This window comes from Acomys minous (genome assembly GCF_964271855.1).
Source record: "Acomys minous genome assembly, chromosome: 5".
In the NCBI taxonomy this organism is placed as follows: Eukaryota; Metazoa; Chordata; class Mammalia; order Rodentia; family Muridae; genus Acomys; species Acomys minous.
The window spans coordinates 89,033,024-89,057,937 of record NC_140494.1 but is presented as its reverse complement, the minus strand read 5'-3'; the positions used below and the strand labels follow the sequence as shown (position 1 = coordinate 89,057,937).

At 43.9% G+C, this 24,914-nt stretch overlaps 1 protein-coding gene across 1 annotated transcript in view; it reads right to left on the bottom strand.

Moving 5' to 3' along the window:
* The window catches only part of NCAPD3 (non-SMC condensin II complex subunit D3), a 66,478-nt gene that overhangs the window by 23,080 nt on the left and 18,484 nt on the right, over positions 1 to 24,914 (bottom strand). The window contains exons 12-22 of the mRNA XM_084784186.1: positions 24,818 to 24,889; positions 24,518 to 24,577; positions 16,749 to 16,822; positions 16,061 to 16,195; positions 14,092 to 14,312; positions 6,760 to 6,951; positions 6,282 to 6,379; positions 6,070 to 6,185; positions 3,461 to 3,568; positions 1,558 to 1,672; positions 1,360 to 1,467 (exon numbers count right to left, since the gene is read on the bottom strand). Of these exons, the coding sequence (XP_084640312.1) occupies positions 1,360 to 1,467; positions 1,558 to 1,672; positions 3,461 to 3,568; positions 6,070 to 6,185; positions 6,282 to 6,379; positions 6,760 to 6,951; positions 14,092 to 14,312; positions 16,061 to 16,195; positions 16,749 to 16,822; positions 24,518 to 24,577; positions 24,818 to 24,889 (1,299 nt within the window). The remainder of the gene's footprint in view (positions 1 to 1,359; positions 1,468 to 1,557; positions 1,673 to 3,460; positions 3,569 to 6,069; positions 6,186 to 6,281; positions 6,380 to 6,759; positions 6,952 to 14,091; positions 14,313 to 16,060; positions 16,196 to 16,748; positions 16,823 to 24,517; positions 24,578 to 24,817; positions 24,890 to 24,914) is intronic.

Here is a 24,914-nt window from a genome sequence, read left to right as displayed (position 1 = left end):
ACTTCTCACTGGTTATCCCATCCCTTGTATCCTCCCATTCCTCCCTCCCTCCCATTTTCCCCCTATTCCCCTCCCCTATGACTGTGACTGAGGGGGATCTCCTCCCCCTGTATATGCTCATAGGGTATCAAGTCTCTTCTTGGTAGCCTGCTATCCTTCCTCTGAGTGCCACGAGGTCTCCCCATCCAGGGGACATGGTCAAGTATGAGGCACCAGAGTACATGTGAAAGTCAGACCCCACTCTCCACTCAACTGTGGAGAATGTCCTGTCCATTGGCTAGATCTGGGTAGGAGTTCGAAGTTTACTGCACGTATTGTTCTTGGCTGGTGCCATTGTTTGAGTGGAACCCCTGAGCCAGTACTGGAATTTATAGGCATATACCAGTGGACTTGGCTTCCTTAATTCTTCTTTTATATTTTATGTACATGGGTACTTTACCTACATGTATCTCACTTGTGTCTGGTGCCTGCAGAGGTCAGAAGAGGGCATCAGATCTCCTGGAATTGGAGTTTCTGGCAGTTATGAGCTGCCATGTGGGTGCTGGGAACTGAACCTGGGCCCTCTGGAAAAGTAGCCAGTGCTCTTAACAACTGAGCTATCTCCCCAATGTCTGATATACACTTCTTGATAAACTTACTGAGCTACACTGTGATTAAAAAAAAATACAGAAACAGATATAATTATAATTAGCTACCATAATCCTAAAAAAAAAAAATCCTCCCTGTATATTATAATGGTTTATATATACAAAATGTTCCTAAGCATAGGCTTTGTGAAGTTAGAAGAGAGGCAGGAGGCACACGTGGATCATGGTGGAGGGATTCTGAGGACCTATCTCAGACTGGCTACTGCAAGGACCACTGTGCTTTCACTCTGTGATAAGGACGGCAGCACCTCCTGAAGCATGCACTAAAATGAACCTCTCTTCTATGCAGTTGCCTCTGTCAGGTATGTCATCTCAGCAATAAGAGAAGTAATTACTACACAGAACAACAGTCTCAAGGGCTCTCAGGGGAGTTCTCTGTTAGATCTACAGAGCTCAGACGTCACATCAGCACCAACTCTTACAGCCATAGAGGCCAGCACAGGGTTAGCCTCAACAGTGTATTACTGCTTACGCTTATTTGATTCAAAGGCACAGACAAGCTGGGTGCAGTAGCGCATGCCTGTAATCTCAGTACTCTGGGAGGCAGAGGCAGGAGGATCTCTGTGAGTTTGAGGACAGCCTGGTCTACAAAGCAAGTCCAGGACAGCCAAGACTACAGAGAGAAACCCTGACTCAACAAACAAACAAACAAAAACAAAACACAACAAAAAGCCGCAGACTACAGCCACATTTCCCCATGTGGCACCCTTACCTAAAGTGATGATGGCATGTGCTCTGATCACGGAAGGCATGGTAGAGCTTCTGACTTGGAAAGGCAGCTCACTGGCCAGGTTATCTGTGGTCCCCTGAGATGATGGTACTGCAGAGGGAAGAGAAAATGACTTCTTATTGAGGCACTTAATTGAGCGTCAGGACAGAAGGGTGCAGAGTGTGATATCAGAGGCCTTACACTGATCCGCGTGAGCAGAAGAAGCCAGGATAGACTGGATTAGAAGGAAGATTCGCTTCTCTACTATGGCTGGACATAACTGGGCTATATCTCCTATGGTGAAAATATATTTCACCTGCAAAGAGAATTTTGCAGTTAAAAACAGGCAGGCAAAAAGAAAATAAACTCTATTTAGAGTAACATGTCAAAAGAATATTATTTTGTCTCAGAAATTACAAAAAGATTATTAATTTTGAAGAAAATAATGCATGATCATTAATAAAAATTTGGTTGCTACTTAAGAAAATTCATTCCAAATTATCATTTTATCATTTAAATCCAGACATTTCTGTGAATAACTGGGGTTTCTATTAATAGTCATGTTGTGATAGAAGGTGTCATGCCTTCATATTAATACACACAAGAAATGTTTAAAGATTATACAGACGCCATGTAAAAGCTATGGATTTCAAGATAACTGTACTGAATGTTCTACACTTTGTGGACATCTATCTCAAGAATAATCCTGGGCCTAGAGGCTTAAGGTCAGCCTGAGCAACACAGCAAGATCTTGACTCAAATTAACAAAACAAGAATAATGCCTGTGAAACCTACTGTTTAGTTTTCCTAGTGGGAAAGCCACACTGAAAGAGCGCGTATGGGGCTGGGAGTCTATAGCTCAGGTACAAACCACTGGCTACCATGCTCAAGGCCCTGGGTTTGATCACCAGCCCTTCAAAGTAAACTTGTTTTTAGAAGCATGTAAGCTCACTCTCCATTGTAAAACCTAATTCCAATAGTTTGCTATTTAAACTCCTACTCAGAGCACACAAAAGTCCAACACCCTCACAGCCAGCTACCACGATTCACGTTTTCTAATGCCATACCCCTTTAATAAATGATAGTGTTTTTCTTTACCCCAAAGATAGATGAGCATCATCAGGAAGCCAAATGGCAGGTAAGAGCTTATTTCAGAGCTTGGACAGTTGTACATGCATGCCTACAATCTTAGCTACTGGGGAACAGGGGAACTGGGAAGACCACCTGGGCCTAGAGGCTTAAGGTCAGCCTGGGCAACACACCATGATCTTCACTCAAACATAGCAAGAGCAATCCCTAAACCTTGAGGTAATAAAGCCAACAGCACATGTCTTGAACATAAAGCATGTTATTTTTTCCAGTTGCTGTGGCTTTGTTCTGTGTAATATTGGTGTGGATGGTGGCTGACACGGGGGAAAAGCCGAGCTGCTCTACAGTCCACTACACCCAGGCTCCCACAGCACTGATGCCGTACAACCCTAACCTGGGTCTATAATCATTTTAACAACTGCAGGAGCCGAGCTGGCAGAGCAGGAACTGCACAGAGATGAGATGCTGTAGTCATTGAAACCGGAGGAAAACCAGGCAGGTTTGGTTAAATGGCGATCCATACTGAAGGGCACCAAAACCATGGCTGCTTCCCTCTACCAGACAACGTCAGGACCTGGTTACTACCTCCTGTGTTCTCAGGGGGTCTCTTACACCTGTAGGGGTGTCCATTAAGATAGCCGCTCAGCCAAGGGCATCTGTGTCCTCAGTGATCAAATCTCCCCTTCTATTCCACACATCATAAAAGCTCAGCTCTACCCGCCAGTGTTTAGATCGCCCGGACGACACTTTACAATTATTAAAGTAGTCAAAAGGCCAAGCAGGGGCTGGAGGGATGGGTCAGCATCCACATCGAGCATCTAATGTCTTCTGGTTTCTACCTGTATCTGTATTCACATGCATGAACCCCTCCCAGAAACAATGCAAACATACAATGCAAACAAGCAAACAAAGTGAAAATGTAAGCTATAAAAGCCTGTTGGCAGCTTTTTTTCATATTACAGTCATCCTGGAAAAAGCCCTGCTATGTAAAGATGACGAGAAAGCTGCTGCTTACCACCAGGTCTTCGTCCATGTTCCCAGGCCCGTTTTCCTTCAGAAGGACGTGAGACAGGTGGTGCTCGCATGTGGAGAGCACGTCTGCACACACCTGCTTCAGCAGTTCCTGCAAGTCACATACAGATCAGCTCTGAAAGATCATGTCTTGGGGGACTCACCAGGCCCGGCTCTCACACCTCCAGGCTCCTGGAAGGCATGGAAGACCCGAGCCCCCACACTGGTCACTTTCACCTTTCCCACCACTTGTCCTGCGTCACTTTCAGGAACCTGCCACGGGGAGTGGCTAAGGCAAGTGCTGCAAGAGCACTGTGTACGTCATCTCTCTTCCCGTATCTGCTCCAGAAGAGCAGAAGGAAAACAGGAAGATCCAGTGCCCCTTCACTTCAGGCACACTTCAGTAGTTTTCTCCAGTTGGCTGCAATCTGCTAAACACTTGTATCCATGGGGCGTCTGGGTACACCAAGTAAATTCAATTCTTTTATGTCAGAGTCCTCATATCTCTGGATTTAGCTGGGCAGCCTGTCTCACACAGCTTCTGATGAGCTACGCCCTGCACCAGGCCTCGGCTGCACATTTGGCTTCACGCTCCCTTCCTCTAATTGCCTTCCACATAAAGCCCTTCTGTCAATGTTTCCCGAAAAAAGTCACTGAGATTAAGTTACAGAAAATGGCACCTTAAATGTAGGTGGGACAGTGAGCAGGCCCACCGTCCCTCTTAGTCGGGATACTTTCTTCCCCTAGGAGTATGTCCACACGCCCATCAAGACTTTAATGACAGTCACAGAAGACTGACTCTTAGCAAGATGACAGATACCAAAATGTCTGAGGCCAAAGTTCATCACCTACTCTCAATCATTTCTTGTTCTCAGCAAAATATAGAATGCTTACTCACAGAGGAAAAGAGAAGTGTGTTTACACGAACTTAAGCACCATAGGTGCCAGAAAATTCTCCAGGCCTTACGCTACTATTGACCACCAAAGGAGATGGTGGCAGAAAAAATGTGATATTTCCCTGCCACGGTTAGTTTCCTCTTGGCTCTGTTTCTAAGTCTGTTGACATTTTTAATTCTCCCAGGCGCTAATAACAATATAACCAACCAGCCTGATGACCAGAGGTGTTCACAAGCAGAGCCTGCAGCAGAGATGACTTTTCCTAGCACGTGCTAGTGGTAAGAATGCCGTGAAGGGAGTAGAGACCTTCCTTTTCTTGCCAGCTCTGCCATCAGTAGGGGGTACACCACTGATCCTCACAATTTGCCACCATTGTCCCCAGATCTTATGCTAAACAACACAGAACCAACTACACTTTTTCATATAGTTTCATACTGTTTAACTGTGCTCCAAGAAACTGATGGCCTCATTACATGCAGCACTCACTCACGCAAACACACAAGGATGTAGAAAATCAAGCAGAAGAAAAAAGAGCGCATCTGAGAACAAAAGCAGAGGACAGTGATAAAATGATTGTTTAGAAATACTGATATGGGGGCTGGAGAGATGGCTCAGCGGTCTGGACACTGGCTGCTTTTCTAGAGGACCCGGGTTCAATTCCCAGCACCCACGTGGCAGCTGTTAATTGCTTCTGTTCTGGAGAATCTGACACCCTAACACAGATACACATGCAGGCAAGACACTAATACACGTACAATAAAAATAAAATAAAAAGCCGGGCGTGGTGGCGCGCGCCTTTAATCCCAGCACTCAGGAGGCAGAGGCAGGTGGATCGCTGTGAGTTCAAGGCCAGCCTGGTCTACAAAAAGCCAGTCTAGGACAGCCAAGGCTACACGGAGAAACCCTGTCTCAAAAAACCAATAAATAAATAAATAAATAAATAAATAAATAAATAAATAAAATTCTTCTAAAAACAAACAAACAAACAAATATTGATATGGTTGAAGTCTGACAATCTGAGTTCCACCCTGGGGCCAACCGGTGGAACGTCAGAACCAACCCCGGAAAGCTGCCCTCTGACCTTCACACCTGCGTTATCAGTCACATTAAATATATAAAACTTTAAAAAAAAAATACTGACGAGAAAAAATTTCAGCTGTGATCAAAGTAATTGGCTTACATAACACACTCATTTGGATTTGGACTATTTATTTGTATAAAAATCACTAGAATTGATAAAATATTTATAAAAAATTACCAGTTGGCTAGGCTTCTCTGGAGCCACAGTAACAGCAGGGAACACTTGCGTGACATAACAGCACAGGCATTCCCAGGAATATCATATAACAAAAGACCAAAACCATCTGCTGCTCATAGGACTCCACAATTAGGTAAAAAACAGTGTCTTAAATGCTCTTGCAATGTTAAAAGATGATCTTGCAGATTTGTCACTAGAAAGATGAGTATCGTTCAGGAGGTACACATAAGTAAAGGACACTTGTACCTGGAGCCAAAGTGGGGCTGGGTGGCTAAGGGAGCAGCGTCTTCAGCAGTCAACTCTTACAAAGTGGGCTTCGAGACACAGCCGCTGGCCTGCAGCAAGAGCCACTGGGCAGCACACATGCTCCCATGCACTCTCTTCCTAGCGACTTCTCAAGACTCCAGATGGAGTAGCAAGCACATCTGAGTAGAAGTTGGAAACACATGTGGCCATACCTGCTCTTCCAGCAGCGTCTTTGCAGATGCTCTGCAAAGCCCTTGCAAGGTATCCACAGACGAACTGATCAACTCTAGAGACCACTGAAATCCAGTCAGCTTGCCCTTGACAACACCTAAGAAAAGTAAAAGCCTTGAAATGTGTGCCTAAGAAAATATGCAGCACTATAAAAAGAGTAAGGCCTTTTCAAGACAGCTTCCGTTACACCCACCGGTTATTCTGTCCCGGGTGCTCCTGGGAAGGTGCTTTGCAATCTGCCCAATGACACACAGCATATAGCCTAAGGTGTTCGGATTGGGAGAATGCTCTCTAGAGAAAAGGAAGGAGACAGTGACAAATTAAACAGCATGCTAACAAAAATCAAAACAAAGCAAAAAACTAACCACCAAAAAACCCAAACTACCACCACCACCACCACAAAAAAACAAAACAAAACAAAACAAAAAACAACAAAACAAAAACCCCAATTTCTTCTGAATTATAAGTATCAGAAGTCAAGTAGTTAAGGAAGCGTAGCTGTGAGGTCGGGGAACACTAAGGTGCACCCTCAGCTTTGACAAAGGCAGACTGTTTAAGCGGGGTTCCTATTCTTCAAGCTTGTTCTTAAGCCAGAATCTACAGTGATAGACACGAGCTCTGCTTCCAGCAAACTGGGGTCCACAGGGGCTCATCTTTCCTTGCACGCAGACCTGCTGAGCCTCTCCCAGGACTCCATTATCTTGGTGTAGTCCAGCTTGGGTGATGAGCAGGTGATCTTGGAGAGCAGCATCCAGGCTGGTGCAGAACGCTCTGTGTCAGTGTGGGATATCACACTGTTTATAAAGGCGGATGAGAATTTATCTTTCTTGGACCAGATATGGAAAGCCTTATTTAAATAGCGGCTGGAAAAAAAAGAGACGAGAAAGGAGAATTGTAACTATAAATATACAATTCTTCCGACCAACCCCTCACTAAAGGGCATTAACTTCCACAGCTCCAGGATTTCTTTGGTACATAAAACATCCACGTGGGGGGTCCATTTCTTTGCGCTTCTGATACTGAACAAGGTGTCTTCTTAATTTCCCCTTCAGAGTAAGTTGTCCTTATTCCTCCTCCCTCACAAAATACTCCTTACAACAAAGAAGAAAATTTCAAAATCGCCCATCTAATATTTCCACACATATAACTTACTATAACAGGTATGTCCATGTTGATAGGGATAAAATAACATTAGAACAGATACACTGCCCTTTATTTAATGAGAGACTGGAGAGAAAGTACACCATAGCATTTACATGGCATAGCAAATGACTTGGAACTAGCTGTGTCTTAGTAATGTACAAATAAAACATAAAATGCTTCCAATGTACAAGTATCTATGTTACCGTGTATCATGTGTGTATGTACATGTTCTTGAGGGTGATGCTGAGTGTCTTCTCCAATCACTCTCCACCTTATTTTTTTGAGTCAGGGTTTCTTACTGAACCTGGAATTCACTGTTCAACTACACAAGCTGGCCAACAAACGGGCTGCCTTTCTGGTGAATAGGTCCAAATGCAGGTCTCCAAGCTTGTGGGCCAAGCACATTACCAACGGATGTACTCCCTGCCCACTACCTTTTACTGTTGGGTTAAATCATCTCTTATTTTCTTTCAATAGCACAGATGGTAAGGCTCATGAGACAAGCCACACCATGTATTGGAAAGAATACAACACAGCTCTTGCGGCTGCAGAGATGGCATGCCTAAGACACTGGGTTCAGTCTCCTGCCAAAGGACGAAGAGAAGGACTGAGGGATGGAAATAGGAAGAGAAGAAATAATAAGGAAATTTGATGGTATTCTTCCTTTATGCCCTTGTAATAGACTTCCTATCAAAACTGACTTTGTTTTGTGAAATTTCTACTAGACTAAGCAACCTAAATAGAGTAAGGCGTTAAGGCCCACTACTTTCCAGCACTTAGATCAGGGCACTGAGAATGAGGGCTTTCCTTCCTCCAGCTCCACTGCCCCACCCTACTCTGCCCTATCACCTGTGACTTAAATCACTTCACACGGGCCCGTGTTCTCAAGCTCCATTTGATCCTCTTGGTCTCCAAACACAAATCCATTTTCTGTATTTCCTAAAAAGCAAACTCCAGCCCTCTCTGTCTGTTCATGTTCATCAGCAACTTCCTTGTCACTCTGCTTTTATCATCAAGTCAAGCTTCCTGGCATGTTGTATTATAAAGCTCCAGTTTAACTGGGTCCCAGGCTCCCTACTGTCTGATCAGCCATCTGTGCGCTGAGGTGCCAGTGCAGTGCACACAGCCTTACGAGCCCAGGGCTGTTTCCTCTGCTGGCTGCCCTTTTGCTCCTTATTAGTGTTCAAGGGTCAGTTTGGGGAGCTGCAGAGATAGCCCAGTGCTGAATAAAGCAGAGAATCAGAGTTAGTTCCCAGAACCCGTGTTGAGTGGTTTACAACAAACTGTCTCTCCAGCTTGAGAGGATAGATCTGAGGCCTTCCAGCTTCTGTAGGCACCTTCACTTAAGGGCACAAATCCTCAGAAATATATACAGACACACATACAATAAAACAAAAACAAAACAAAGCAAAAAGCAAAACAGAACAGAACAAAACAACAACGCCTCCAGAAAACTTAAATAAAAGTCACTTCAAAAGCTAGATATCCTTTAAGGCTCTCTGTTTGCATATTATTGTTTATAAGGCTCTCCATTCTACCAAGACTACTACTGTCAATAGTGCTTTGTGTGTGTGTGTATGAGCTTGGGTGTGCACCTGTGGGTGTGTGTATTGTGTAGGCCACAGGTCTATGTCCGGAGTCTTCTTCCATCTCATTTATTTAAACAGGGTCTCTGACCAGGGGTGGAGTTCATCAATTCAGCTATACTATCTTTCCAGGAAGCTGGAATTCTCCTGTCTGTGCCTCCCCAGAGCTGGGATTGGCACGCCTCGCTTTTTAAGAGTGCACTGTCCATGGAGACTCAAGGCCAGAACCTGACTCTGGTCATCATGCTTCCTTAGCAAGCACTTGACCTTTGAGCCATCTTTCCAGCTCCATCCATCTTAGTTTTTTGAAACAGGGTCTCTCCTGTACTAAAGCTGGAGCTCACTGAGTCAGCCAGGCTTCCCAGCCAATGAGTTCCACGTCCAGCTGTCCCTGCCCCTGTCCCCAGCACCACATTGAGAGTCATCATGCTGTGTAACAGGGACACCATTCAGCAAGCTATCTCCACAAGGCCCCTATTAGTGCTTTTGGCTTTTCAATGCAAGACCTCTTTAAATTCATTCACTCATGTACATATGTATGCATGTATGTATGTACATACATATGTACGTATGTATGTATTTTTAGTGGAGCTGAGTCTTGTATACACTAGGGAAGTACTCCTACCACTGGGCTACACCCTATCTAGAGAACCCTTGAAACTCTTTAAAATTAGTGTTCACCCCCCACCCCTCCAAAGAACTTTTGCCTATGAAGAATGGAGGGATATGCCATATTAAGAATTTAAATATATTTATCAGTTATTTAAAAATTAACAATCAGCTGACCTGGTAGTACAAGCTTGTACCGCAGAAGGCTGAGCCAGGACGGTTGCATAGTCAAGGAGAGTCTGGGCTACAGAACAAGCACATGGCAAGCTTGAGCAACTTAGAAAGATCTTATCCCAAAATAAAATGGAAAAAAGGAGGTTGAGGACGCAGCTAAGTGAGAGGGCATTTGTCTCGCAGAAGCTTAAATCCCTACTTCAATCCCGTTCACTGAAAACAAAACCAAAAGCAGCAAAACCTAAAACCACCAGACTCAGTTATGTAAGTATAAGTAATAGCACTTTTACAGAAACAACTCTTCCCAAACAAAACAGACAGGGCGAGTTGTTATACCCTTGGTAGACCTATTAACCCTGGCTCGGACAGAAGGAGCTCCTGCATCTGCTTGTCTGTGTGACCTGCTCCAGGATTATCATATTGCCTCTGTAGCTTCCATGTTATAACCGCGGACAAACAGGAGTAAAAATGAAGAAACCTCGTGGCATTACAATGTTAAGCTTCAGTGCCCTGGCCCATGTCACCACAGCGACTCCAAATGGTCATCACACTTAAGGCCTCTACTCTCCATTCCTCCTCAATTTGGGCTAATTCTGATAGCTAATATTAAGGAAAGAAAGACCAGCCAGCTCCAGCGTTTGATTGTTCCCCTCTCCATTTCTCTTTACCTCAGAAGTTCCCTCCCTCTCTTCACGTAACTTTCCCCACAGGGTCCTTTATTACTACCATCTTTCACTCACACTCAGTAGCCACCTGCCTCTGACCTCTGACCTCTGAATCCAAGGCGGTTTCCTCTATCTGAAAATGAGGACAATGCTTACAGAGGCGGCTGCGATGCTACAGAAGCATAAGGTGAGCCTCACTTTCAGACATACCCATGCCCCCACACACTCAGGGAACACAGCGAGTCAGCCAGCTGTGATGGCTGTTCTTGGTTGTCAACTTAATTACATCTGGAGTTAACTAAAGGCCAAATGGCTGGGCACGCCCGTGAAGGACATTTCTTAACTGAATCATCTGAAGTGGGAAGACCCAATTCCAGATCTTTGAGGTAGGAAGATCTTTAATCCAGATCTTTTTGTTTGGTTTGTTTTGTGTCTGGAGACAAAGTTTCGCCACGTAGCCTTGGCTGTCCCAGAACTCTCTCTCTGTAGACCAGGTTGGCCTTGAACTCACAGAGATCTACGTGCCTCTGCCTCCTAAGTGTTGGGACTAATGGCATGCCAATCCAGATCTTTGAAATTGGTAAAAGCCACCTTTAGTCTGGGCCACACCTTCTGCTGGCAGCCTATGTACAGGAAACAGAAGAAGGAAGACTGTGCCTTGCCTGCTTGCTCTAGCTTTTCCTAGCAAGTCCACTTCCTTCACTGGCAGGAAAGCCCACTTCTTCTGGATCCTGGCATACACCGAAGACCAGCTGAGACAGCCAGGGCACTGGTTTCAACTTCACACGAGCTAGAATTATCTGAAAGGAGGGAACCTCAATTGAGAAAATGCCTCCATAAGATCCAATTGTAGGAGCCAGGTGTGGGAGTACATGCCTGTAATCCCAGCACTTGGGAGGCAGAGGCAGGCAGCTGGTTCACGGCCAGCCTGGTCTACAAATCAAGTTCACGATAGCCAAGGCTACACAGAGAAACACTATCTTGAAAAACCAGAAAAGATGCAGCTATAGGCATTTTCTTAATTACTGATTGATGGTGGAGGACCCGGCTCATTGTGGGTGGTTCCATCCCTGGGCTGCTGGTCCTGGGTTCTCTAAGAAAGCAAGCTGAGCAAACCGGTGAGCAGCCTGCTCCACAGCCTCTCAGTCAGCTCCTGCCTCCAGGCTCCTGCCCTGCTTGATTTCCTGCCCTCACTGCTTCTGATGATTAACTGCTATACGAGTAAAATAAATAAAATAAATAAGTAAATAAATAAACTGTACGAGGAAAATAAACCCTTTCCTCTCCAAGTTACTTTTGGTCATGGTGTTTCCTCAGAGCTCTAGTCACCCAACTAAGACATTCCAGCCTTGTGGACCGAACAGATACTGGATTCTCGGACCTTTCAGTAGTAGACAGCCATTGTTGGACAAGCTGGACCACAGTCATTCTGTCAGTCATTCTAATAAATCACACACGCATGTGCGCACACACGCACAGTGAGTTCTGTTCCTCTAGAGAACCCTGACTAATACACTAGAGGAGCCAAGAGAGACTTTCAGAGGTAAGTAAAGGAAAATCACAGTGCACATGAGGAATCACACAGAAGCCCAGACGAGGCAACGGTAGGGTGATATGACGTAACATGATGCTTCCTGGAGAGACCACGCATGTAGAAAGGTCAATGGGTGGACTGCAAGAAGAGATCCTGCCTGGGTGGGCTGGGGTGCCAGAGAGCAAGGGAGGGAAACAACAGCCATTCTTTTTGCTTGAAATTTACAGGGCTGGGTTGTCGTCTAAGCAGGTTCTGACAGTTTATACACTCTTCCAGCATGCAGAACTGTCACTTTTTTTTTTCAAATTCTCAGTAATGCCTGGTTACAGTATAGACTCTCAAGTCTCATATTTTAACAAACGGGACTTGTTTTACTTTTAACGCCTTTGACTGTTAGAGAGGTTTAGTATCAGATTCGGTATCTATTTATTGCTCATCTCCACTTCGATTTCTATGAGCTGCTTATCGGGCCATCTGCGCTCTATTAGGTGTCCTCTCGTGAGTGAGAGCATGAATATAAAGACATAAAGTATAAAGAGTATAAAGTCATCCTTTGCTGTGGGTTACAGTTCTCCAATCTGTCCTTTGTCTGTTTTTTATGGCGTCATCTTAGTCTGGCTTCTGAGTGGCTGTAGCACATCTGGGAATGTGTAATTGACAAAGAACAGGTTCTACTGTTCACAATCCTGAAAGCAGAGGAGTCTAAGGTTAAGGTTCTAGGCTTAGTGTCTGCCGAGGCCATTCTCTGCCCCAAGGTGGTACCCTGCATGCTGCATTCTCTGTGAGAAAGCAAGGATGCTGGCTTGGCACAGACTCACAAAGATGGAGCAAGGCAGCCCACTCCTGAAAGCTCTCCCTTTCTGCCAACCTAAATAGTTCAGGAGGGCACAGCCTGGCTGCCCAAGCCCTTCACAGGACTCTGTCCTTGATACCCGTGTATTTACCAGTTTACGTCAACATGAGCTTTCGAAGGGAGACTTGCTGCCATAGCAGCTGCTGCTGGTCAGTCTAACCCATATTCCCCATGCCACTGTGACGCAACTGCTTACGCTTAGTGTGGGAAAGAAGAACACATTTTCCCTTCAGAAGTGTGTGATGGGCTGGCCTGTGCCCTTCTGAAATCTCTAGGTCAAAGCCCCGAAGGCTCTAGTCTCAGAACATGACTGCGTTTGTAGACAGTGCCTACAATGAAGTCAAAAGGAGGCCACTAGGGTGCACCTTAAGCAAATGTGACAAAAGGGAGGGCGAGACTGGACTCTGACAGATTCCAGGAAATACCGGCACAGAGAAAAGACTCTGAGGGCACTGCAAGACATGGCAGTCTGCAGAAAATACTGATGAGATGAGTAACTTTTCAGTGGTGAAGTTTTAATACCAGAAGGACAAAAACCATCAAGTGACTGATCAGTCGCTCTCAAAAGCGAGGAAACTCAGGCCCAGAAATGAGTTATCTGCAGAGGCCGCCAGGCAGGTTGGTGACAACCGATGACTTTCTACTGTATAGTCCTTGTATTGCCACATGTAAGAGTCTGTGCTTCTTGAATGACAAGGAGATGTAAGGAACCAATCGTAAGATCAACGTGGTCAAGGTACCACCACAGTTCCTAACTCCTCAGCACAATGTTCACCATTCACGGTGCATCCTCAACAGGAGGTAGAGGCAGATGGAGTTCCAGGACACGGAGGGCTACATGGAGAAACTCTATCTTGAAAAACCAAAACCAAAAAAACCAACCACCACCAATAACAACAAAAACCCCAACCAACCAAAAAGCAACTGACAGCAAGTAGTGGGAGCACAGACACTACAATGCCACACCATGCTCAGTACTGCACAGCGCTAGTCTAGATCCTGAAAAGGAGTTGGAAGGAAGCAAAGTGATCAGAGGTACCACAAAGACACCCACCACCACAATGCTAAGAGACGTGAAGAGCATCAAGGACAAGCTGAGATCACAGGGTCTTCACATATGCTAAGAATCTGGACAACTGATCTTTACTATCAGTGGAAAAATATTATTAAACCACCATATGGGAACCAGAGAAAAGACTCAGTGGTTAACAGCACTGGCTGCTCCCACAGAGGACCCCCATTTGGTTCCCACTACCAATACGATGGCTCAAAAAGCATACATGACTCCTGTGCCAGGGGATCTGCTGCCATCTTCTGGCCTCCACAGGTATTGCGCACACACACAGAGGAGGAAAACATTCATACACAAAAAATAAAAACAAATCTTTAAAACAGCACATAGTCTTCTATGAGACGTTTGAGGGATACAGTTAATGTACCTCAGATCCTGGCTTTCTATGGTGAGGAGAGCAAGTAGGGCCCAAGCAAGCACCTGGCTTCTGTCCTCACTGTGAAATTTCTTGTGGTGCTTAATGTTTTGCAACAGGAGCTGGTCCAGGCACTCCAAGGCCTTCTCTTGCACCGTGGTCTCACAGTCCATCACCACTGGGATGACTCCCATCAACCAAGCTTTCTGGACTGGGACACATGTAGGTTGGGCCTAAGGTTGAAAAGAGTGTAGTAGAAAATACGACATTATTACAAGTCTAGATACAAGCCAATGAAACTGCAATCAGGATTTCAAAAGGCATGCTAAATACAATCACACCTACAGTGGGTAGGGCTACAATTTAATGTCAGAAGGTATTGTTTGTGTGTTCGAAGCCCTTGACATAATACTTCTTAATATGTCCAAGCAAAAAAATGAAACCAAAACCAACCCCCCCAAAATCTAACATTCAAAGATAATGAAAAACAAACTGTAACCTCCAGCTTATGATGAATCAATGTATATTGAAATTTAAACTTATAAATTGGAGCCATTATTTTATTATTAGTGATCAGTATTATTTTTGTCATTCAAAAACAGGAACAAATATATTTACTTCAAGGGAAATGTGCTGACGGAAAAAGCCAAAATAGGCATTGCTGGGGCTAGGGAGATGGCTCAGCAGCCAACTGCACTAGCTGCCCTTTTAGGTGAGCCAAATCGGGCTCCCAGTCTCCCATCAGGCAGCTCACAAGCCAACCACCACCACATCTGGAGGCTCTGATGTCTCTGGTTCCAATGGCACTGCCTGAGCATGCACATACTCACATGCTCGCTCGCGCGCGTGCACGCACACGCACACACACACACACACACAAACACACTTAAAAAATAAAAATAAGTATGCATTCTTTAATGCCTTCCCTGATAAAAATAATCATCCTTAAAATTTTTTTCAACAGCCAATTAATTGGAAAAATAAATTATATTATATTAATGTATATGCTCTTCTGGTAATATTTACATTATCTTAATTGACAAAAATTAATCTAGGCACTGTTCAATGAATCTGATTTGAAACTTTGTTTCTGGTGTTAGAATGAGCAGTGTCCCTTAAGCTCAGGCACTGCAGAGCTCACAGCAGGGAGGGTACAGGAGGGTAGGGCCTTGCTGAAGCCTGTCACTCTTCCAGCTTCTTCTTTGCTTTGTGACCATGTGATTACTAAGCTGCTGGGTCAACACAATACCTGCGGATTGTTGCCATGCCTCCATGCCACAACAGACTCTTACCCTCTGGGACCATAAGCAAAAGTAAACTCTCTTAAGTTGCTTTTGGCTATGGAGTTTTGTCACAGCACCAAAAAGGAACAATCGAGATGGCTCAGTGGTTAAGAGCACTTGCTGCTCCTCTAGGGCAGCTGTGGGGCTCAGGATCGACTGTGGAATATGACCTCTGACCCCTGTGGACACCTGCACACACGCTCACGTTCTCACAGACATAAACACACACTCATAAATAAAACTTAAAATCAATTAAAAAAATTTAAATTTCTTTTCCTAGCTGAGACAAGAAAAAATCAGCACTGCTTAGCACTAGTTCCTACCTGAAGTTAAGAAGGAAGTCATCTGCCTAGGACAGCTCTTTATTCCCCTGTAGATGGGAGTTTAGTCCTACAGTGGGCTCAGGCCAGTTTCTAAATGCTTTTCTTAACATTAGCAACAGGTAATTACTGCGCAGAGTTACTCCTGCCCCCTTCTGGTGACTAAACACAAGTACTTTGTGCTTACAAGGTGTATCCTCTTTTTTTTTCTCCTTTTGAGACAAGGTATACTGTAGACCAAGATGGCCTCAACTTTACAGTAATTCTCCCGCCTCAGCCTTATGAATGACAATCACCAGGGTGAACCATTAAAGCCAACTCAGAACTGTTTCTGCCGTAAAGCACAAAGCCTCCTAGACGCAGCACGCAGCTTCTCACCACAACAAGCTCCGTGAGGGACTGTAAGGCTTGCTTCCGCACAGAGACGGCAGGGTCTCGGCAATGGTCCCGCAGGATCAACAGGTCCTCCTCCATGCCCAAGATGTCACAGTGCTTCAAAATACTCAGCAACACCTGAGAGGCACAAAATAAAGTACTGTGTACAGGGCACAAATACAGAAAGAGTAAATGTAGACAAAGTTGGCAATTTTTAACATTTTGGGGGTTATGGATCAGCTATCCTTCCTTACAGTACCCTATCTTTTGAAAAGACTCTCCAGAGAACAGTGAGCATCACAACCAACTTCACAAGCGTACAGAAATCTGTCTATGGTCCCCTAGTGAAAACAAATGCATAGAACAGGTTGTTTGTTTTTTACACTATTGTGGAGCCCTGGCTGAGCTGGAACTCACTATGTAGATCAGACTGGCCTCAAACTCAAACTTGCTTTAATCTGATGTCTGCCTCTGCCTCCTGAGTGCTAGGATTACAGGCGGGCACATACCACTACACCCCACAAAAGTGTATCTTAAAAAGTCACCAAGTACATTCAAAAGCTTAAAAATCAGCAAATTCTTTTAGTTCTGTACTTTATAACCAAGGCCAAGTATGAAAAGCAAGCTAAGTAATAAATATGGCATTTCTGAGTTTTCATGCTTAAAGTATATTTCAGGAGACAGCCCCTACCTGGAGTGCAGACTTCCTGACATTGGTCTTCTCATCCTTGGTTCTTTTTCTCAGCACTGTCATGAAGCTTCTCTCTGTTGACCGACACCAAAGAGTCACAGTCTTGAGAAACACCGGGCACAACCTACCATGTCACAATACTGAGAAGACAGGATTGGCTGAGAGACACATTAATTACTCTAAGTCCTAAGAAAGGAGAATATCAAAAAGTCTTGAAAAGGAAAATTTAAATAATCAGGTATTCACTATAAAAAAGTGAATATTTCGGAATTTGATCTTAAATCTTGGCTTCTATCATTAAATAAAGTTTTAAAGATTCAGTTTACTTTTAATTATGTACCTCTACTTCGTGTGTGTGTGTGTGTGTGTGTGTGTGTGTGTGTGTTTGTGTTTGCCTGTAGACAGAGGTCAGAACCCCATCACATGGAGCCTAGAGTCAAAAGCAGTTGTGGGCTGCGTGAGGGATGCTTGGAGCTGAACTTGGGACACCCTGGAAGGACAGCAGCCTCTAAAGCACTGAGGCCCAGCAGCCCTCCACACCGTTGGATGGATTATTGATGGCTTCTATTTTGCTTGGATGCAAATCAGAGTTTTCATACCCCAGCGCTGCTTCAAAGGCCTGACGAGGAATCATGTGACCACTTTCACTTGCCTCCTAGAGAGGGATTGCTGAGCACCCACAACAGCTGTTCTCCATAGATCTTGTCTTTAGCACAAATCAGAAACTTGAACTGAGAATTGTAAGAATGTTTACTGATTCATTAAAAAATAAAAGGAGCCTGGAAGATGGCTCTGTGGGTGCAGAGGCTTGCCATGCAAACCTAGACATCCTGCTCTTACTTGAAAAATCTTGCTTTGCATCCCTAAAACCCACATAGAGAAAGAAGGAAGTAACTCTCCAAGGCTGCCCTCTGATGTGTGCACCACAGTGTGGCCTCTCTACTCCGTTATGCCTAGACACACACCAACAATGTTTTTAAAATGAATTAAATAAAAATAAGACATGTATAATAAGTAACATGTTTAAAAACCCCAGCTACTTTCTAGAACACAAGAATGGCAACTGTTTAACATTTTTGTACACTCTGCTGCTTGGTTTAGTAAAAGCCTGCTGAGCTTTCATCCGTTGTAACTACACATTATGCCACCTCTGGGAAATGTCAATTTACTCTTGTGAGAAGATCAAGCTGTGAGAAGTAACTGATACCTTGAAAATAATATGAACATGGGTTTCACATCAAAGACCCATGAAAGAGGTCCCCAGGCCAGTGATGGAAACTGCTTAGATAAAATGGAGTTAATTCAACAAAGCCCAGCTAATAATTTGAAAATACCCACAAAACTAACAAACATTAACTAGACTATGTAAATAGTATGCAAATTGTTAAAACCAAACATGCCACGTTATGACATTACTATCAGTTTACATAGCACAAAGGGATATGAGAGAAGATGGATATTCAAAGATGACTCACTGAGCAAGAAGAAGAAAATGGCTACATCAGGGAACAGAAAGAATCGACTACAGTAATAAAGCAGTCGTACAGGAACCTCATACCTTATACACAAAAGCCAAAGACTACATGGTTTTACTAGGAAGTCTACCAAATGATGGCACAAAAGTGAGTGAGAACCCTTCAATGCCTTGAAGAAAAGGTAGAAGAGCAGAATTCACCCCCGCCCCCTAACACTGGGCTGATAGCACTGACAGCAAGCCAGACACCTCATCACAACCGAACCCTTAAGACCGCAGACAGCAACAAACTCCGCAAAACACTAGTAAGTTGAACCCAGCAAGGTAAAAGAAGGATTATACCATGTCTTCTATTTATCCAGGGAATTTAAGGTTGACTCTAACATGAGAAATCAGCAAAGGAAAATATCGGCACCAGAAGAAAGGAAAGCCACACAACCACCATAAGAAATGAAGACAATATGCAGGGGGAGGAGGTCCCCCTCAGTCACAGCCATAGGGGAAGGGGAGTAAGAGGAAAATGGGAGGGAGGGAGGAATGGGAGGATACAAGGGATGGGGCAACAATTGAGATGCAATATGAATAAATTAATAAAATACATTAAAAAAAAAAAAAGAAATGAAGACAAGTGTTTATAGCCTCGAGGACTGGACCATCCAGCAGCTCTAGAACAGACGGCACCTCCTCCCGAGGATGAAGGTGAAGGCCGTCCTGAAAGCGCGTACCTGACGCCACGCTCAGCAAGGAGCGCTGTGCTAGCTATTGTTGGCACTCAGCTGGACCACGCCTGGAATGAACTACAGTCCAGAAATGGAGGGCACAGCTGTGACCCGGATCATGAAGCAGGAAGCCACCTTTCATCTGGGCCACACATTCCTCTGGAAGCCTATCTAAAGACAAGGGGAGGGGTCGCCAACAAGCCTCAGTCTGCTGGGCTTCAACATTTCCACCTTCCCATCCTCGGAAGCCTAGAGCTGCATGCCCACACCTTCATTTTTCAACAAACTTAAGGGTTTTTGTTGAAGACATCATATAAATGTAAGCTGTGCTCTGAATTTTCTCTCCCGTGACTTGCACCAAAGGAGATAGTAAGCCTGATCTTATAAGCTGTTGTTTGCTTTTAAGAGTTTGAGTCACTTACTAAGGAAGGTTGAGAGGGGGAAAAAGGTTATTCTGGGAAGATCTGCGTGATTCACCCCAGGCAGCTAGAACTGAGCCCAGCTGGGCATCTGGTAAGGCGGGCTAAGCGGCTACAGGTGGGATGGGTGCGGCGGATTTTTGAAGGCTTCTGTGCAGTGGAAGCAGTCTCCTGTTCCTGCTGTTCTGTCACATACCAGGCTAGGTGGCCCCAGAGCCTCTGGGGAGTTTCCTGTGTCTATCTCGAAGCTTGCTATGCAAATGCTGGGATTACAGGCACACCACTGCACATGGGTTAAAAAAAAAAAAAAAGGGGTCCTGAGGATTGAACTTGGGTCATCAAGGCTTTCCTGGCCAGTGCTTTTAACCTGCTAAGCCATCTCCCAGCTCTATGTTTATCATTTTTGATGTTGGTACTTTCCCTTATAATAGTCAACTTATTTTATTCACTCTATGCCTTCCTTCTTTTCTTTAAAAACGCACTTATGAACTTTCTACATTTTGAATATTCTTGATTGTTCCTTTGCTTTTCATTTCCCATTTTCTTCTCCCTAACTTTTCCCTTTCCTTTTCATTCATCTTAAAACTTTCTGGTTAGGAGCACTGGCTGGTCTTTCAGAGAACTGTGGTTAAATTTCCAGCACCCACATGTGACTCACAATTGTCTCTGGGAATCTGACACCATCTCCTGGCCTCCAAGGGCATTGTGCGCATGTGGTGGGCAGGCATACATGAAGGGAAAAAAAAATCCATCACACAAAATGATAAAACATTCAAGAACTTTTAAAATAAAACTTTCCTGTTTAGGGAGCCACTGGAATAGAGCAGGCAGACACTTGCTAAATTGGAAAACCTAAGTTCAATGCTTGGAACACACATGATAGGAGGAGAGAACTGACTTCCCCAAGTTGTCCTTTGACCTTCCTTATGCTCCTGTGGCATGCACGACTACCAACACAGACAGACAGAACCACCCAATAAAAATAAAAATAAAACAAACAATCATTTCTGTTTCAGAATACTCCTATTCCGCCACTGTTGTTACTATCGTGGGTATGGAGGGTGGTACTTGGTTTCTCCTTTACGTCTGTATTAACTCACTGCTACTTGTTGCCGTTCCTATTGGCTGGCAAAGTGCTTGGGACTACATTGTATAAACTGCTCGCTGCCACCGAGCTCCTTTCCCAGCCAGGGCAAGAAAATACCTAGCTCTCTGCCCAGGTTGCCCTTGGTGAACATCAGTGAACATGGGAGATTCAAGCTCAAGCTGCTGACCAGGGTACCAGGGGACGTGGCTGGAGGGAAGCAGCTGACAGCCGTCCACCCCTTCAGCGACAGGAGACAAACAGGGATACTGTTCACTACATCTATCAGGAGCTGCTGCATACACTGCTCCTATAACCACGCATTATTGAAGACTAAAAGAAGAACTACAGAGAAAGTGCCCAACAGACTTGGCTGTTACAGCACATCTGCCTCATCGGTAAGACTCCATTCCTGGGAGAGGTACAAAGAAAGCAGAACCCTCAAGTTCTGGCATACGTGTGTCAAGCTCCACCAAAATACACCCATGTCCATCAGAGAAGTAACAAGGAAACTACACAACAAAACCTAACCGGAAATATTATTTAATACTCCACAAAAACATGATATCCTCCGATGAAAATAATGAGGGCTGTCTTGGTTATGGTTTCTTTCTTTTTTCTTTTCTTTTCTTTTTCTTCTTCTTCTTTTTTTTGTTTTTTTTTTTGTTTTTTCGAGACAGGGTTTTTCTGTGTAGCCTTGGCTGTCCTGGACTAACTTTGTAGACCAGGCTGGCCTCGAACTCACAGAGATTCGCCTGCCTCTGCTTCCCGAGTGCTGGGATTTAAGACATGCGCCACCACGTCCGGCGTGGTTATGGTTTCTATCACTGTGATTAACATCTTGACAAACAACTTGGGGCTGAAAGGGTCTGCTTCAGCTTACAGCTCTCAGGCCACACTCCATCACTGAGACGTCAGAGAAGAAACTCAAGGCAGGAACCTGGAGGAAGGAGCCGAAGCTGAGGCTATAGAGGAGTGCCGTGTACGAGCTTGCTCTTCATGGCTTGCTCAGGACCATCAGATCAGGGGTGGCATGGCCCACACCAAAAATCAATCAAGAAAACACCCCACAACCTTACCCAAAGACCAATCTGATGGGGGCATTTTCTTAGTTGCAGATCCCTCTTCCCAAATGACACTATCTTTTTAAAAATTATTATTTAATTGATTTATTCAGATCACAACTAAATTGTTATCCCATCACTTGTATCTTCCTATTCTTCCCTCCCTCCCGCTTTCACCCTATTTCCCCTGGGTCTATGTCCAAAGGGGATCTCCTCCCCTATTTTATGGTCATAGGCTCTCAAGTCTCATCTTGGTAGCCTGTTTATTCTTTCTTTGAGTGCCACAATATTTTGGCTTTTTAAAAAAGATTTATTTATTTATTAATATGTATGCAGTGCTCTGCCTGCATGTACACCAGAAGAAGGCATCACATTATAGATGGCTGTGAGCCACCATGTGGTTGCTGGGAATTGAACCCAGGACCTCTGGAAGAGCAGTCAGTGCCCTTAAGCACTTAGCCATCTCTCCAGCCCATGACACTATCTTTATGTTAAATTTTGATGTAAGACTAGCCAGTACTAGGAGGTTCTCACACAAAAGTGCAAGGTTATGTCCAGCCCCAAAATGTATAAATCTCCAAACAGAAATACAGGTGATATTAAAAGCAAAGGCAGTAGTGGTGCAAAGACTTTAATCCCAGCACCCAGGAGGCAGAGGCAGGTGGATTGCAGTGAGTTCAAGAACAGCCTGGTATACAGAGCTAGTTCCACGACAGCCAAGGCTACATAAAGAAACCCTGTCTCAAAAAATCAAACCAATCAACCAACCAACCAAACAAACAAAGCCCAAAGCTCTATAACATTTCCAGAAGTTTCTAATTCTTTAGAAACTGACTCCAAAGATACTGATGTAGATGACACGACAGACAAGGAATTCAAAAGAATTATTTAAAAAAAAGAGAGAGAATTAAGAAAAAATGTAGAAACATAACTGTAGAAACAAAATTAAGAATAATGTATTTTATATATAATAAATTCAATAAAAAGAAATTTTAGAAAAAAAATCTTGGTAAGTAAAATAAAAACTTAGTAGAATGCCTTATCAAGTGATTGGACCAAGCAAGAACATTTCAAAGGCTTGAAGACAGGGTAGCATCCCAACAGTAATAAAGACAAAAAGAGGGAAAAAAAACCTCAACCAACCAACCAATCAAACAAACAAAAAAACCAAAGGAAGCATTTGTTCCCCAAGCCAATATGACCAGGTAAAAATTTAAGAGTACAGAACAACAACAAAAGAGTATGAAATCCATGAGAAGTGCCAACTCTCTTGAAGGCAAACCAACCAAAGAACGAAGAAAACAAACCAACACCTTGAAAATGAGGTCATCATAACCAGAATAATTCGCTTCAGGGGAGAGGGAGGGGGTGGGGGAGAGGGGAGGGAGAGAGGGAGAGAGGGGTAGGGGGAGAGAGGGAGAGGGAGAGAAGGAAAGGGAGAGGGAAAGAGGGAAGAAAGAGAGGGAGAGGGGAGAGAGGGAGAGAAGACGGGGAGGGGGAGAGGGAGAGAGGGAGGGGGAGGGAGAGAGGGAGAGAGCCCTTTGAAGACAAACAAGGACTAGAGAACTTCCCGACCTTTAAGCCAACACTACAGGTAAGACAAAGAAATCCCTACAGAGAGAAAAACACCTTCAAGAGCATGAGGGGAACTCTGCAGAAGAGTAATAAGCAAACAAGGTTAGGAAAGAATCCAACATAAGGAGAATAACAAATGAGAGGAATCACTACGCACCTTCCAATAAGAAATAACCTTAAATGTAAATGGTTTTAATTCTTTAATTAAAACACAGAGGCTGGGCTGGGCAGTGGTGGTACATGCCTTTAATCCCAGCACTCAGGTGGCAGAGGTGGGTAGATCTCTTAAGTTCTGAAAGCTTGGTCTACAAATGAGTTCCACCAGATGTCAGAGCTACACAGAGAAACCCTGTCTTCAAAAACCAAAATCCAAAGCAAACCAAAAACCCCATAGGCTGGCTGACTTATTTCTGTCCAGGAAACACATACAATGACTAAAGTAAAAGTAAAGTGAAAGGGTGGAAAAATGATATTCCAAGCAAGTGGAACCTACAAGCAAGTAGAAGTAGCAATGCTGACAGCAGAAAGAAAAGACTTCAAGCCACAGTCAGTCAGAGGAGAAAGAGATATTGGTAAAATAAAGAATGTATCAAAAGATGCAATCATGAACAAACATATACCAAAAGCCATTGTATTCAACTGCATGAAAACAATCACCTTTGACATAAAGGGACATATAGGCTCTGATAGTAAAACAGTAGATGACCCTAACATCCCACAACTGCACATAAATTGGATATGGTGGTACACTCCTGTGACCCCAGCACTCAGGAGCTGGAGGACTTAGGAAAGTACAATGTCTTCCTTGGCTACAAAAGACTGTCTCCAAAAAATATAAACAGAACAATCAATGCTTGCAAGGATGCAGAGTGAAATGCAATCCTAATACATTGACAATGGAATCACCTTTCTTGGCTGGGCATGGTGGTGCATGAAACAACATAGTATGACCTTGTACCAAATATACACATGGTAACAAGTAATTCTTAATAAAAATAAAAAACAGAACTTTCATATGACTCATATATATCACATGTATGTGGGCTTTTAACTGAAAGAAATCTGGGTCAGTATATAACAGATCTATCCATACCTTCATGCCCACTGTAGCATTATTTACAACATGGAAGCCACAGATTGCCCTCGTGTTTACAATGGATAAAGAGAATGTGGGACAAACACAAGTGGAGGTCTAGTCAACCACACAGAAGAACAAGATGGTCCCACTTGCTGAGAAATGCATGAGACCAGAAACCATATCGAGCAAAATAAGCTAAGACTCAGAAATATAACATCACAGATATTCCCTCACACGTGTAATCTAAATCATACAAAATATACACATATTCAAAATATATATTTCATGAAAGTAGAACAGACATATTTGAGAAGAGGCAGCAAGAGAGAGTGGGAAAACCAAGTGTGGGTAGGTACCTCTACTATCTCCGTCATTGGTGTTGCTCTGCCTTGAGTGCCAACTTTCATTGGTTAACACTATTTAAAAAAAAAAAGATGAATGTAAAAGTCCGTCATATTTTCAATAGCATAAACACTACATGTTATTCAAGCAATGAAATGGCAAAAACAAACAAACAAACAAAAAACCCAGCTTCTCTGAGGAAGAAAGAGTAGCAGCAGCACCAGTGGGCATGGGTGCAGGAGGCATTCTAACAGTCAGCACATTTATTTTACTTTTTTGAGCCAATTCAGTATTTGAAAAATACTGATGATTACCTGTTGAGGGTCTCTGTGAGAGACCAGAGTTACTCTGTACTCCTGGAACTAAAATACCTGAAAGTAAGCAGACAAATAAAGAGATGTACCATAAATC